The sequence below is a fragment of the Numida meleagris genome, chromosome 3, assembly GCF_002078875.1.
Source record: "Numida meleagris isolate 19003 breed g44 Domestic line chromosome 3, NumMel1.0, whole genome shotgun sequence".
In the NCBI taxonomy this organism is placed as follows: domain Eukaryota; kingdom Metazoa; phylum Chordata; class Aves; order Galliformes; family Numididae; genus Numida; species Numida meleagris.
In genome coordinates, this window is record NC_034411.1 from 58,459,517 (window position 1) to 58,473,593 (window position 14,077).

A 14,077-nucleotide genomic window follows, 5' to 3' on the forward strand; every position below is an offset into this window, starting at 1 on the left:
GAATTTGACTGAAATGTTCCTTTTCATTCACAGCTCATGGTTGTGCATGGAGAATGCAGTATTGGGAAGTATCCCATTGCAAAGCTTTGTAGAGCTGAAAGTAGTTCTTGCTTGGGAGGTACCAATTTTTGAAGAAGTTCTTCAATTTTGTTCTTAACCTCCTGGTTTCTGACAAGGAAGTAGATAAAATATTTCTTTCCAACAATAATCTCAATGCTGAGATCTCAAGGGAATTAGTGATACATATGGATGTCTGATCAGGTCTTTGCCTAGGACTTGCTATAGCTGACTCACTTACACAGAGTGATTTATTTACTTATTTATTTTAGATTTGAATGTCTTCTCCTTGCAGGCACTACTTTTTCATACTTTTTCTTACATATATTCATTTTTCTTGCAACGTACTTTATGAATATCTTCGGCACAATGCAGTCTTTTTGACAAAATATGTCACACTGTTCTAATTGATTCCCAGAGTATCGTAACCTGCTATCCTTCAATGAGTAGGCACGTGTTCTGTTCATAAGTTGTGTAGAGGGATGACATGCTCCAGTTTTTAGAAGGACTTTTTTTATGCGTAAGCTGAGCATGAGCTTAACCTTGTTTACAGTTTCTGCTGACAGTGCTAAAGCTGCAACTGTTCCTTTTATTTAAAGGAAGATAATAAAATGAATGCAATGGTATTTCAAATCAAGGTGAATAAAATGGCACAGTGATGCATAGGATATGAAATCACTATGCAGAAGTTAGCAGTTTTCACTGCTGAAATAATTCTTGTTTCAGCACTTCAGGTGGTCAGTAACTGCTGCATTAAATACATTTCAGCTATATGAACTTGCAGACTTCGTGGTACTTAATACATAAGCGTGATATATTAGGCAGGTACTCAAGGATAAATCAGCAGTTTGAGGTGAACACATGATGTAGTATCCCCACTTGTAAACTCAAAATTAGAGATGATGTTGCAGTGAAATATGTCAATATCCTCACTAACCCAGTACTTTCTGCTCAGTTTTCTGTTTGCACTTGTTTTTCCCTGACTGATTCTCTATGTAATAGCCAAAATCTTACAGTGTTATAGATATTTATTTTGAATATTTGTTTAGAATGGACTCTTCTCAGTTTTTGTACTCCAAGTAATAAAATACAATGAAAATGGTTGTACAGACTCTCTTAGGTGAGTTGGATAAATCACTTGATATAACCTTGTCACTAAGCTATTGCTTAGAATGAGCTCTTTTGCTCCAGATAACTAACTTTTAATTAAATAGTAACTTTCTTTAGATATTGTGTATCAACCTTGGGGCAAGCAACAGGTGCTAGATACTGGACAGTTGTGATAAACTGGGTTTTAAGGTTACAGAGAGAATATTTATAGGGCCATAGAAATTGCATCTATGTTAGTATCATTCAGAAATAGAGAGGGAAAAAAAGCTGATAAAAGGCCTCTGTTGCAGAATCACAAACTGTTTGAGTGTCTTCACATAGCTACCATCACTTACGGTCACAGGACAGTGTTCAAGGCCAGGTTAGATAGGGCCCTGGACAATCTGATCTAGAACTTGATCTAGCAGTTAGCAACCCTGTCTAGCAGGGGGTTGGAACTTGATGATACTTGAGGTCCCTTCCAACCCAAGCCATTCTATGATAATATGATTGTAACAGCAACTAAGTTCGAATGAGCTTTTGATTATTTTTCAGAAAAATATAAAGTAGACTTGTGGATGTTTGGGACATTTCTCTGTAAAAACCTAGACATTTCTACATAATTTTATTGTATTGTTATTGATACAGTGTGTTAAAGTCCCTTATCTGCCAGCAAGGTTTTTTTCTGGCATATCTTCAGTGTGATTTGGGAGAGATGTTGCTAACCTGTATAAACGGCAGGAAACCACTATAGCTGCTTTCTCCAAGTTGTCTGCAGAACACCAAGATTCTGCAATAGAAACCCTTTGATAAGGATAAAAAATAACGCCTGAGTATGTTATTCTGACAGTTTGAGCTGGTTGCACAGGCTGCATGCCCTCCTGCAGCCTGTGCAGTGTGCTTCCTACCTGCAGCTGACCTTCTCACTTCTAGAGCTTGGTTTTGCTGTCTGGGTGCCCTGAAAGGTGAGGCAGGAACAAACAGGCTGTGGCCGTGATGGAAGCTGGTACCGCCGTACCTGGGCATCCTTTGGGATGAGGCAGGACTAAAGCACAGGCCAAGCAGTGGCAGGGTGTAACTGGGGCAGCGCACCTGACTTACAGGATAAAGACTGGTAGCCAGAAGCATAGCCCCTGGGTGAAAGAGATTGTGTCAGCTGCTTTTCACTCCAACCCCTCCAATATCCATGAAGAGCACTAGAGCAGCTGAAGAATTAAATGTGCACCTACTCTGTTATTCTGACATTTTTCAGACATGTCATAGCTCAGTAGAGTACTCAGCTCCCATTAATGAGCTGTCCTCATTGTGCTGGGCAGTCTCACTGTTATGTAGGCTGTTGAGCCTTTTAATGTCTTCTGTGTGAGATAACAAAACCAGTAAGGACCTAACTACTTACAGCCAAGTGTAAGTCCAATATAATTTTTTCTTATGTTCTGACATTTTTTTTAGCAGAGCTGTACTTCCTAACCATTTGGGAAAGTTGAATGAAAATATTTCTATTTCATATTAAATAAATATATGCCACACATAGAATGATTTTTGTAAAAATAAAAGAAGCTCAGTATTTCTGCAGAATTTTTCCATGGTTGTTTTTTGTGTTTTTTTCTTATTGCTCATTTTGTGACCCCTTAACAAGAACATAATTTTATTCAGTTGCATGTCTTTGAAGCCTTAGGTATTGTTATTGTCTTCTATTTTTTTCCCCTAGCACATGCTTTACTAGAAGCCATCCAGCCTTCACTGAAAACACTCAGAGATTGCAGCATTACCTACAATATTACCACTTATTTTTCTTGAGTTGCTATTCTCAAATTTGGAGTTTAACACCATATTTGAATTTTAAGTGTTCAGTTACTGCTTATTGTTAAAAGGCTGTGTTGTTGGGGTTTTTTTGCTGTTGTTTTTCTCCTGTTGGATTAACCAGCTTTTAAGATGGATAATTTTATTTCCCTGCGAACATTTGACTGCCTTAATGCTTTCTGCTAAATCATACGTATTCTCCAACTTTTAAACAAATGTTCCTGGCACTTCAGTTTTCCAGTATTATTTAAAATGCACAAATCCTGAAACCATATGTAACTTTCCAGTACAGGAAGAGTATCAGTGTTGCCACTGCAGGGAGATGGCAGCCTGTTTCCACATTCTCTACTGGCTCTGGGTCTCCTGGTCCAACTTTGCTGCAGCACCTAGTGCAGCTGCAGGGGGATGATTCCTGCCAGGCAGAGTTCTCCACTGGGCCCGTGCCCTGGCTCCTTCAGGGAACCTTGGAGTGGCTTGGACTGTGCTCCCTGGGGTCCCTGGTCCTACAGAGTTTGTGTAGAGTGTCCTGCTCTGAATATATGTAGCCAGATTAAGTCAAAAACTGAACCTGCACCAAAAAAAAAAAAAAAACCAGTGCACTTCCAAAAGCATGCAGCCACATTTGACCAGCTTTGTGAGAAATTCCCCTAGAAGAGGGACATGAGTTTGATCTAGGTGGGAGCTGAGTCACTCTGGAGTCATTTGTGGAAGTATCTCCACTGTACTCCCTGGTGAGATCAGTATTAACTGCATTTCTGTAGGTTTTCTGGATTTGTTTTATTTGTTAATTTCTCTGAATTGTGACAACTTTTGAAAGAAATTTGGGTTCTTAAGGCTTACCCACATCCTTTACAGTTTATGATATACTGAGATATACTGATTTTAATTTCTGGAGGAATGATGAAAAGTAAAATAATGGTTTGTTCTAACTTTAAAAATTAAACTTTTTTATGTTTAAACCCTGTTATGTATTGGGTTAAGTGTTGATACCCCTAGTCGTACAAACTGCATAGCTTTGTGTAAGGTGTTTGACAAGGAGGACTGGCCATGCCATCACCAGAGCAGAGGCACATATTAAGGTTGGAAAAGATCTCTGAGATCATCTCGACCAACCATCCACCCACCAACAATATTGCCCTCTAAATCATGTCCCTTAGTACCACATCTACCCTTTCTTTTAACACCTCCAGTGATGGTGTCTCCACCACCTCCCTGGACAACCTTTCTCAATGCCCAACCACTCTGAGAAGAAATTCTTCCTAATATCTTACGTGAGATCCAACATGAGCAGGGGAAGCTTGCAGGATATTCATGTGTGGAGGTGAGGGGGATGTGGAGCTGCAGTAACAAAATCATCAATGTGAATGGGCTGCATGTGCCCAGCCTTCCCCTCTCTATCTCCAAAACCTGCTGCTATGAGCAAGGAAACGGTCTCCTGTGAATGAAACATAACCTCATATAAATAAATAACATTTCATCAAACATGCATCCAGTGCCAGCTTTTTTCTCTGAAGTGGAACAACCAGTAGGATTCTGCTAGGGCTCTGTGTTTTTTTTCTGCTGTGAACTGATTATTAACAGTATATATTCTAACTCAAATATTAATGAAACTCCCTTTGATTTAAATTTAGGAGATATTTGGACTTGAAAGGGTACTTAGTGGGGCTACTGTCACCCAAACTGGGTAAATAATATTAAACAATGTAGTGTGCTTATGTTACTTGGGAATATAGTGAATTTCATGTATATTGGTTAATACACTAACAACACTAAGTGATTTTTTCTTTTTCTGTCAATAATTATGTAATTATTTGCGTACAATTTTTTTGTTAAGAATATGACACAACTGGTTAACTGTAGGAGGGCTTATAGTTGGGGTTGATGCTGCATGCTTATTCTAGTCATCAGTGCCTAAATCACAGTACACTTAATATATAATGTCATACATACTGATGTGAGCATAATGTACTGCTAGTAGCTCAGCAGAATGGGAACTTCGTACTGATGAAATGTCAGTCTTAATTTTTGATTAACCTAGCTGTGGGCATTTCATGTCAAAACCAGAACTGTCCAAATACTGCAAAATGATGTGCATAAAAATACTTCCATTTCTTTCATATGTTGTAGATGTACAAGTGTTCTTTCTATATAGTCTTTCAGAGATATTAGGGGCCAGACATAGAGAAAGGATTTACTCCCTTCAAGCAGTAGCTAAAAATATTGTCAGAAAGTAAGTTTGTAGTTAAACTGGTTGCACTGGAAAAGAGATTCTGAAGTTGGGGTTTAGCAAAGGGAGATATGAAACATGCTGGTTGAGGTCTTTGTTAAACAGTTCAGCATTTGCCTTTTAAATACTTATTGAAACAGTGATTCTACTGATAAGTTAATAAGTCATCCATGGGTTGAAATACGCTTTAGAATAAGGTTGTTTAGAGCCTTTAAAACTGCTCAGAGAATGTTTATATTCAGGAAAAATACAACTGTATTCAATGTAAATTGCTTACTGGAAATGCTCTGTGCCTTACATGTCAAGGTACTTCAAAGTCTACTTGAAATAACTGGAGGAGTTGCATGTTTTTTGACAGAAATAAAGAGTCTAATTCTCTGGTTTGGTTGCCACGGCCAGGGCAAAGGGAGCCCACCAGGCTTCCTGAACTTAGTGCCAGGGTGGATGAAAGCCATCAAATGCATTTTCCATGTGGCCATCTGTAGCCAGCCAGCTTAGATAGGGCCAGGCAGGACAGGCTCTGGCGCAGTGACGAGCTGTTAGTTCTCAGCTTACTCCAACCTTACTGCGGATCTAAGCTTTTCAGTTGTTATGGCTGAAGCTAAGACTGTAAGTTGTTTGGAAACTAGACCAATGTTCTGAGAGTGTGATTTTTTCTTGGGATTCCCTTTCATGCATCTCCTTTTTTTTCTTTTTTTTTCATTCCTCAAGTGAAAGATTTTTTCATTTTTGATAGGCTGTCTTCTTAAGACACTCTGAAACTGCGTTGTATATTCCTAGGTGGACCCATATTGTTAGAGTGAAAAGCCAGCAGCATCGCTTGCTCAAAGAATGTGCATTGTATTTAAAATCCCAAGGGTAGAGTAGTATTGTATATATGTGATAGTTGCTATGGAAATTGTAACCAAAACATTAATAATGGCTTTGTTCTGTCTTTTAGTTGTTAATGATAATTTTTTAAGCCATAAAAGTTTCAGGTTACTGTATATTAGAAAGGAAATTATATAATTTGAAATTATAATTGGGAAATGTTTGATGGATCTGGTTATAGAATAACAGATGAGAACAATTAATAGAAAGTTAATTGGGTAACATCAGAAAAGTTTATCTGGTATATTGGGATTGCATGCTTCAGTTGATACTTAGTGTACTTTGGGGATTTCTGGTTGCACCACACCTCTGGTTCTGATAGTATATTGTATTATGAAGAATATTAATAATGCTGCAGAACAATTACTTGTTCATTTGCTAACTGATTAAAGTTCATGCATAATTTATTGGAACAGGGAGAGACTTTATAAATAAGTCTCCTTGTCCTCAAGAGCTTAAAAACAAAATGCATATGCTAATATAAGAATACGTTTTACTTTTTAACATAAAAATTTAATATGCAATGGTATATTAGTTTCATTAATATGAGGTTTTATTTGTAATAATCATGCTCTTAATCAAAATATATATTTCTAAGCACAGCTTTATGTTTTAGAGGTTTATAACTTGGAGCTGGTAGTGTTTCATGCTCATCAACATGTACATTTTCTACTGTAATATACACTGACCTTAGAATTCATTAGTTTGACATTTAATGTGTTAGTTTCACAGCAAATAAACTGCCCTCATTAAGCCCGGTTGCATTTCTGAGCCTTGATGCAGTTAGGGATTTGAATTAGTTCATATGCACTTTTTTTGCCAAAGCAGAGTAAAACATGTAAATAATTAATTGAGATAGTTCCTAGGGTTTTGTATATCCTGAAGCAGGAGTTTAGATACCTTGGAACATGCACCTTTTCACTCTGAGAGAATAAGAGGAGCTCTGCTTGTGACCATTATAGTATATTGCCAGGTTCCCTGGTCTCCAAACCGAGCGGATTGGTATGCAGCTCGTCTAGAAAAGTCTACAGGAGAGGAGTCCTTTTGTGGCAAAATGTGGGAAATTCAGTTAGTTACAGAGTTGGTAAATACACTCTCATGTCTTGAGGGGAATCTTCAGTACTGGACCTAGAGAACTGAGGAGTTTCTACTTGACCTTCACCATACAGTGAGGGTGAGTTGGAAAAGGAAGTCTTGGAGACGTTCTGCAAGTTCTTCTCAATCACCACTCTTCATGTGCTCTCGAGGTGACATTGGTAGGGTCATTCCTGGGAGGCAGAATATACGTGGTACTTCTACCCGTTAACTTCTCTTGTTTGGAGAGGCAAGGGACAATGGTAGTGAGAAGGGCCAAGATATACTGAAACCTTTGGGTCTGGGGCTCGATCTTATTTCTAATATACTGGCCATGAGATCCCTTCACTTGTTCAGAGTTGCCATGTTGTTAGTTCTGCATCGCTGCCGTGTGAAACCCCTGCGTGCATTGAATTCAGCATTGCTGCCTAATTAACTGAAACAAATCAGTTGAAATATGAGCCATCTGGAATGAAGATGAACCTTCCATGTTTATCAGTGGATTCATTTTAATAGGAAAGTACATATTGCTGATGACTGGTTTTTTTTTTTTTTTTTTTAAATAAATCATACTTAGGCAATGTCCTACTTGATGGACACATTTCTCAGAGTAAGGGAGATTTCACCTCTCCATTTAGTCTGTTGCTATCTTCTCACATAGCAGCTCTTGAAATTTTGGAGTGGAAAGTGATTAAAACAGAGGAAAACAAAAGACAGCGTACATCCTATTATTTGAATTTCTAAATCAGTAATAAGTTATGTTGGAGTAAAATAATGAAATACATTGTCGTAGTTTTGCTCAGTTCTGAACAATCCAAAAGTCTGTAATAGGTAGGTGTATCTTTCACCATAACTGCATCTGGCAGACTTTAGATAAACTTCACTGATGGTGATTTTTAAGAATACGCTGTGTAAGGGTTAGTGTGTCTATTGGAACTGTTTCATTAAAGAAAGTATGTACGTTGCTTCTGCCAATAAAAGAAAAGCAGTTATTTTTCTGAAACTCAAATTATGGCTGTAGGAAATTATATAAATGATGTGCGACTTCTAAATGGAAAATATAATGTTGGTCAGATACCAGTGGTGTGCTACTCACCTCCATGAGCTGAAGTCCTCCTCAGCTCTTCTTCACTTGATGTTGGTTTGGTTGTGCTTTCAGCTTTTAAATCTTTGCTGACCAAAACCTGATAACTTTCAATGGAAAGAGCCCACTTCTCAATGTTTCATTGCTGACTTTTTTTTTTTAATTGTCTCCCATACAGAGCCTCCTCGACCCATAGCACCCCCGCAGTTGCTGGGCGTTGGGCCAACATATTTGCTGATTCAGCTCAATGCAAATTCAATTATTGGTGATGGACCCATTATTCTGAAAGAAGTGGAGTACCGAATGACATCTGGGACCTGGACTGAAACCCATGCTGTCAATGCCCCAACCTACAAACTCTGGCACTTGGATCCAGACACTGAATATGAGATTCGGGTCTTGCTCACCAGACCCGGTGAAGGTGGGACCGGACAGCCAGGACCACCACTCATCACCAGAACCAAGTGTGCAGGTGAGTGCTGCCCAGAAAAATTAAACCAGAAATCTCTGTTTAGTTGCTTTGCAGGTCTGTTAGCTTCTAATTAACCTGGAGCAGAAATTAAGGGTTCTTTGGCGCTGATGGGATCCTAAACTCTCCAGGGATCCAAACTGTCTGAATATGGATTTGCTGCATCCTCTGCTTTACCTGGGCGCTGTCTCTGTTGATGTGTGCTAACCATGGGAGGCAGGTTAACAGACGGGATGATAGAAAGCTAAGAAAACTTCTCTTCATGAAGGGAAAGAGACCTCATCATTTCTGGAAAAGGACAGTCAACCTCTTCTTTCACCTTTCACTTGAGTTGTAAATCAGCTTTCACATGAAGGAATTTGCATAGAAAAAAAATCTGTTAAACAAATAGAATTCCACAAAAAAGGTAGTGTCCTTCTGCATTACCTTTTTTTCCAAACAGATATGCAAGGTCTTCCAGAATCTCTATCAATTTCTGAAGTATACATGCAAATATCACTGAGTGCCTTCTCTTCTCCATTCTTTACCTACTACCACTGAAAACATGCATTGCTGATTCTTGCAGTCTGCTTCTGTTTTTTTTTTTTTCGAGTGCCTCTGCATGGCCAGCGCCAAGAAGATTAAGCACTGCCAACTTGTGTTGTATGCTCTTCCTTGTAAAGCTACTTAGGGTTATTTTAATCTCAGCTTTCATAATAAAGATAATGTCTACCTCTCATAGTTGCAGAGGATAAAAATTAGAGGTTTGAACATCAGACTGGGAAGCAAATAAAAGGAAACTAAATTGTGGGGTTTTTCTTCTAATCTCAAGATTTATGGGGCTTGACTTACAGATTTTGAAAATTTACGCTGTGTTAGATTCAGTGAAGGTGCTGATAACCATCTATTCAAAACTGCATTAAAATAGTGAGAAAGAAGAGCTTCAGTGGCAGATTCCCAACTGTCATTTATACATAGGCATATGTGAGATAAAATGATTTTTTTCATACATTGGTCACAGACATCAGATGGACAGCTATTCAAATTCTTGTTTAATCATATGACCATTAATTTCTTTTATTTGAAAAAGAGGGTCAATGTTTGAATCATTAGCTAATACTTCAACTAGGTCAGTAAGTATGAATCCCATGAAAATTAGACAGTCTGTTTTGAAACTGGGCAAAGTCTTGTCAGAAGCTGAGGCACACTGTTCATTTAAACCTAACCAGTAAACTTGCAGCTGGAGCAAGATGAAACTGAAGGCATTTTTGAATTTTTTTGATCTTATTTATAATTTAATCTCTCTTTCCTGTGAAGTGAAAAGATATTTTTGTCTATCTCAGTTAAGATGACAGCTGTTGAGATCTAAGTGAGGTTAGGCATTGATTTATGGTACTGAATTGTTTTAGACATTCTTCTGAAACAGAAGAAATTTGAAAACAGCTTCTATTTTAAAGAGTTGGAGCCAAGATGAACAAATCCCAAATGTTTGGATTCCTTTTCCTCAGCACTTGAAAAATATTTCATTTACCTAGTGTGTGACAGACAAGAGCTTTTAAATGAGAAAGGAAAAGAAAGGAGATCATGATTTGTGTGAGACTTGACGTATTTTAAGAAGTAACTAAGGGGAACCTTTACTGTGGAGTTTGGTGTTCGTAAATTAAAACCTGCTTATAAGGCACTAAAATCTAGTCTGACTTGAGACAAAATTTCAGCTCAATTTAATCCTCTCTGGAATGAACCACATTAAAAAAAAAAAATCCCTTTAAAAATGTGAACTTTCATGGTAATATTGTTTTAGTAACAGTAAGATTTTGCACTGTTTACCTTGAAGTAGGATGGATTCTTCATATTCCAGGAAAGCAAAAGTGGATAAATATCAGCATTAACCAGTTTCAGTTAGCAGGTGAGTCAGCAGAGGTTTGTGGAGACTGGAGAACTGAGCCCAGCATCACGAGATGACTCACACAAGGCATTGGGTTGGACATCAGGTCAACCTGCTGCCTTCTCCTGGCTGGAAAATGGGGACAGGTGTTCCTTTTCCACGGTGTTCTCCCAGGACTTTTGTAAGATAATTGCAAACCCAAACTGATATGAATTTTAGTTTTAATAGTTTGTTCGTAAAAGGCAAATGATAAAAAGTCTCTTCTGAAGAGAAGATTTTTAAGAAAAGGTAAAGCTAAGAACAAAATAACTAACACTGCAACCTCTTCTACTCCTGATTTTGTACTTGTGACTGGCAGGTGATTTCCTGTTCTATATTAGACGACATTCTCTGTGGCAGTATCTTCTTTCTGGAGATTCTTCAGTTATTCCTAATTCTTGTTTCTGACAAGATCACTTATTTTTCAAACAAATACTCTTCTTTTTTTCCTCTGTGATCTTTGTCAGTTTTGTCTTTCTACAAGTTCCGTAGGTATTAGTTCAAATTCTGAAACAAATTATAATTGATTATCTGATCAGTGTCAAGTGAAGTAGAGAGAAATAAATGAATTTTCAACATGAAGTTTGACTGCTCTCTATACAGATTAAAAAGCACACATTAGTGAACATTGATCTGATGAGTTGTTAGTGTTCACGTTCCAAGTACCAGTAGCAGCTTACTTGCTGACACATCAATAGGAATAGGTTAGTATTCTGCTTCTGCTTATTTAATACCTAAGTAAATATTAGCATTATTTTTGAATGAAGATTGAAAATGATTTACCGCATAATTCATTTAGTATTTGTAATTTCTTGACATCTGGTAATAACATATTATTGGTCAGTTAGTTTGCTGGAGATGTATTCTACTTCTAAACAATTTAAGCAATGACTATGTATCTCTGTATCAGACATGGCACGTTTATTAAGTATTTTCATCACTTTCCGTCTTCCTCATGGTGAGAACAGTGTCTAGTGACTTAGTGAATGTTTCCAATAATACCAAACAAAATGGTTTTCTAATAAAGGGATAATTCCTTCAATAGTTAAGTCTTCCAGAAGCCTGCTTATCTAACTGCAATTTCCTAAATAATATTTATCTGTGCTGAAGCTACATGACTGTATTTTGCTAGATAACTTGCATACTGTTTTGTCAGTTTGCTGTCCATTATCCACAATTAAAGATAGTGCTGAGCAATGAAATGTACAAAACCATAGTGTGTCTTCAAAGGACTGAAGTGAGTTTAAAACATGTTAAACAAAAATAACAAACATTATTTTCTGTCATTCTCCTTCTTAAGAGCCAGGTATAGTCTTTGTTCTTCCGTTTTTTTGAGCGATGTCAACCTTTGTGCTGAGCACAGCATTGTGTACCCATGTGTGCTGCTTAGACAGAAATAATCAGGAGCTGCTGATCCTGGAGTCTACATCCTTCCAGTTGCATCTCGTGGTATGCCCAAGCTGGCAACGATGTTGTGTGCCTGCACTTCTTGCCTGCTGTTGTTCCTGTAATTATTCACTTCTTAAGCATTTTAAAACCGAAGGCAAGGGTAGCATTTTCATTGCAAGTAATTCTAAGGTAGTTTTCTGTGTCTATTTTGTTTTGAAAGTGGTTGGATTTTTTTTTGTTTTTTTTGGAGTAGTGTGTCTGAGTTGTGATTGCATACCCTGCCTTTCCTTTGGGGAGCTGTAGAAAATATGTTGTAATCTAAAATTGTCTGCTTAGGCTGCTTTATCAACTGTACATTATAAGTTATTCTGTTGCATTCGCTGCTGCTTCTGAGTTACAGCTAACAGCTCAGCTTTATGATTAACTGATGTTTTAGTAGCAAAGGAGGTCAATAGTTCAGCCTGTCCAGAGCTTAATGTATGTACACTGCAGAATTACTTGCTCCTGCTCTACAGAAGTTCAGTGGAAGGCTGTGATTTTCAGTAAAATGTGAAGAATTGTAGAGCAGCTGAGGGAAAGTCCTGTGTGTTTTTGTTGTGTTTTTTCTTTTCTTTTCCAAATGTTTTGATTTTAATAAACTGTTACATGTATTATAGTTTTAAGTAATAACTAAGAGATGGACAGGAAGCTTTACACTTGAGATTACAGCTTTATCAGAGCTGCAAATGGAATAGGTATAGACACTTATTACTGTACTGTTGTTCACAAGAGCTATCAGTCACAGAGCCCTGGCTATCTGTAGCAGTCGGCCCACAGACACAGGGGCACAGTATTTGTTCCTGAGATCCACCTGCAAGTAAAGGCTGGGGAGCTGGGCTGCTCTCTGTCCCCCTGCTGCAGGTGCAAACTGCTCATCTGCAAACATGGGCAAATATTGAAAAACAGAAGTAAGGTTAAGGGGTTATGCTTCATTTTTTTAGGTTTTGTTTTTTTCTAACAGTGGGACCCCTGCAATGTTGACACGGAGAAACTGACTATTCATGGCCATCTGGAGAATTAAGATGTTGTCCTGGTTCCATGCAAATTCAACTTTGATTTTTAGAATGAGGGGAGTTAAAAGAGCGGTGCAGAATAAAATTAATTTGTGGCGATGTGGGACGTATACAGTGCTGCTTTGGTTTGGGCTGTTTGCCTTATGCACTTTCAGGGTGAAGGTGGAAAGTTCAAGGTAGGGAGCTTGATTTGTAGGCCTTGCTGTGTGCTGTGCACGAGAGCTCAGTGTGTTGGTATGGGAGGCAGTGGACTTGGGAAACCAGATACAGTCAGCATCAGAGTTGGGTTCTGGAAAATACAGCACTGAGCATATAAGATGGGCTATTCATTTGTGTCTTGAAGCAGTTCATCTTGAATTCTTATTTTAGTCTTTCAAAACTAATAAAAGTACAGAAAGATGTGTAATTTCCAATCATCTATTTAAAAACGAAGAAGTTAAGTGGACAGAGAGAATATTTACTTTTATAGCAGAACAATTATCTTAAATTTTCAAACAAACTCTTACCTTTTTTAACCTCACAATTGATATCATTAGAGACTTACAACATAACTGAGAGTAGAGCCTAAATACAGAGTGCTTAAATTATATATTTTTATTACTCATATTTCTGTTGCTTACGAGCTGAACATTTTTCTAGAATAAACTAAGATGAACAGCTTTAAATAAATGCGATAATTTGAAAAATATATTTTTTATTTGTCACTGCGGAAGTGACCACATTACACCAATATTTATTAGTTGCTGTTGTTTTTTAAAACGTATTTGGCACTTATGACTGTTTCTGGGCTTTTGGCCAGCTAGTAATTGGAAGCACTGAAGATCTGACTAGCAGATTCCAAATGCACCAGTCTCCTGCTCTTTAAAGGTTTACCAGTTTGCTATGGTGTAGGATGGAAGAAAAAAGAAAAAAAGTATTTAAACAATGGAGAAAGTTTGGAGTAAGGAACTCAGTCATATTCCTTTTGGAATTAAATGCCAGAATTGCATGCTTGTTGTTCAGAGAGCATCCTGTAGAACAGCTATTTGATTTGGATCATCAACTGACATGTTTGACCTGTACT

At 37.7% G+C, this 14,077-nt stretch overlaps 1 protein-coding gene across 6 annotated transcripts in view; it reads left to right on the plus strand.

Moving 5' to 3' along the window:
* Positions 1-14,077, plus strand: part of PTPRK (protein tyrosine phosphatase, receptor type K) — a 397,652-nt gene that overhangs the window by 222,973 nt on the left and 160,602 nt on the right. For all 6 annotated transcript variants that reach the window (XM_021390545.1, XM_021390547.1, XM_021390546.1 and 3 more), the window contains exon 7: positions 8,380-8,673. In XM_021390545.1, coding sequence (XP_021246220.1) covers positions 8,380-8,673 — 294 coding nt within the window. The remainder of the gene's footprint in view (positions 1-8,379; positions 8,674-14,077) is intronic.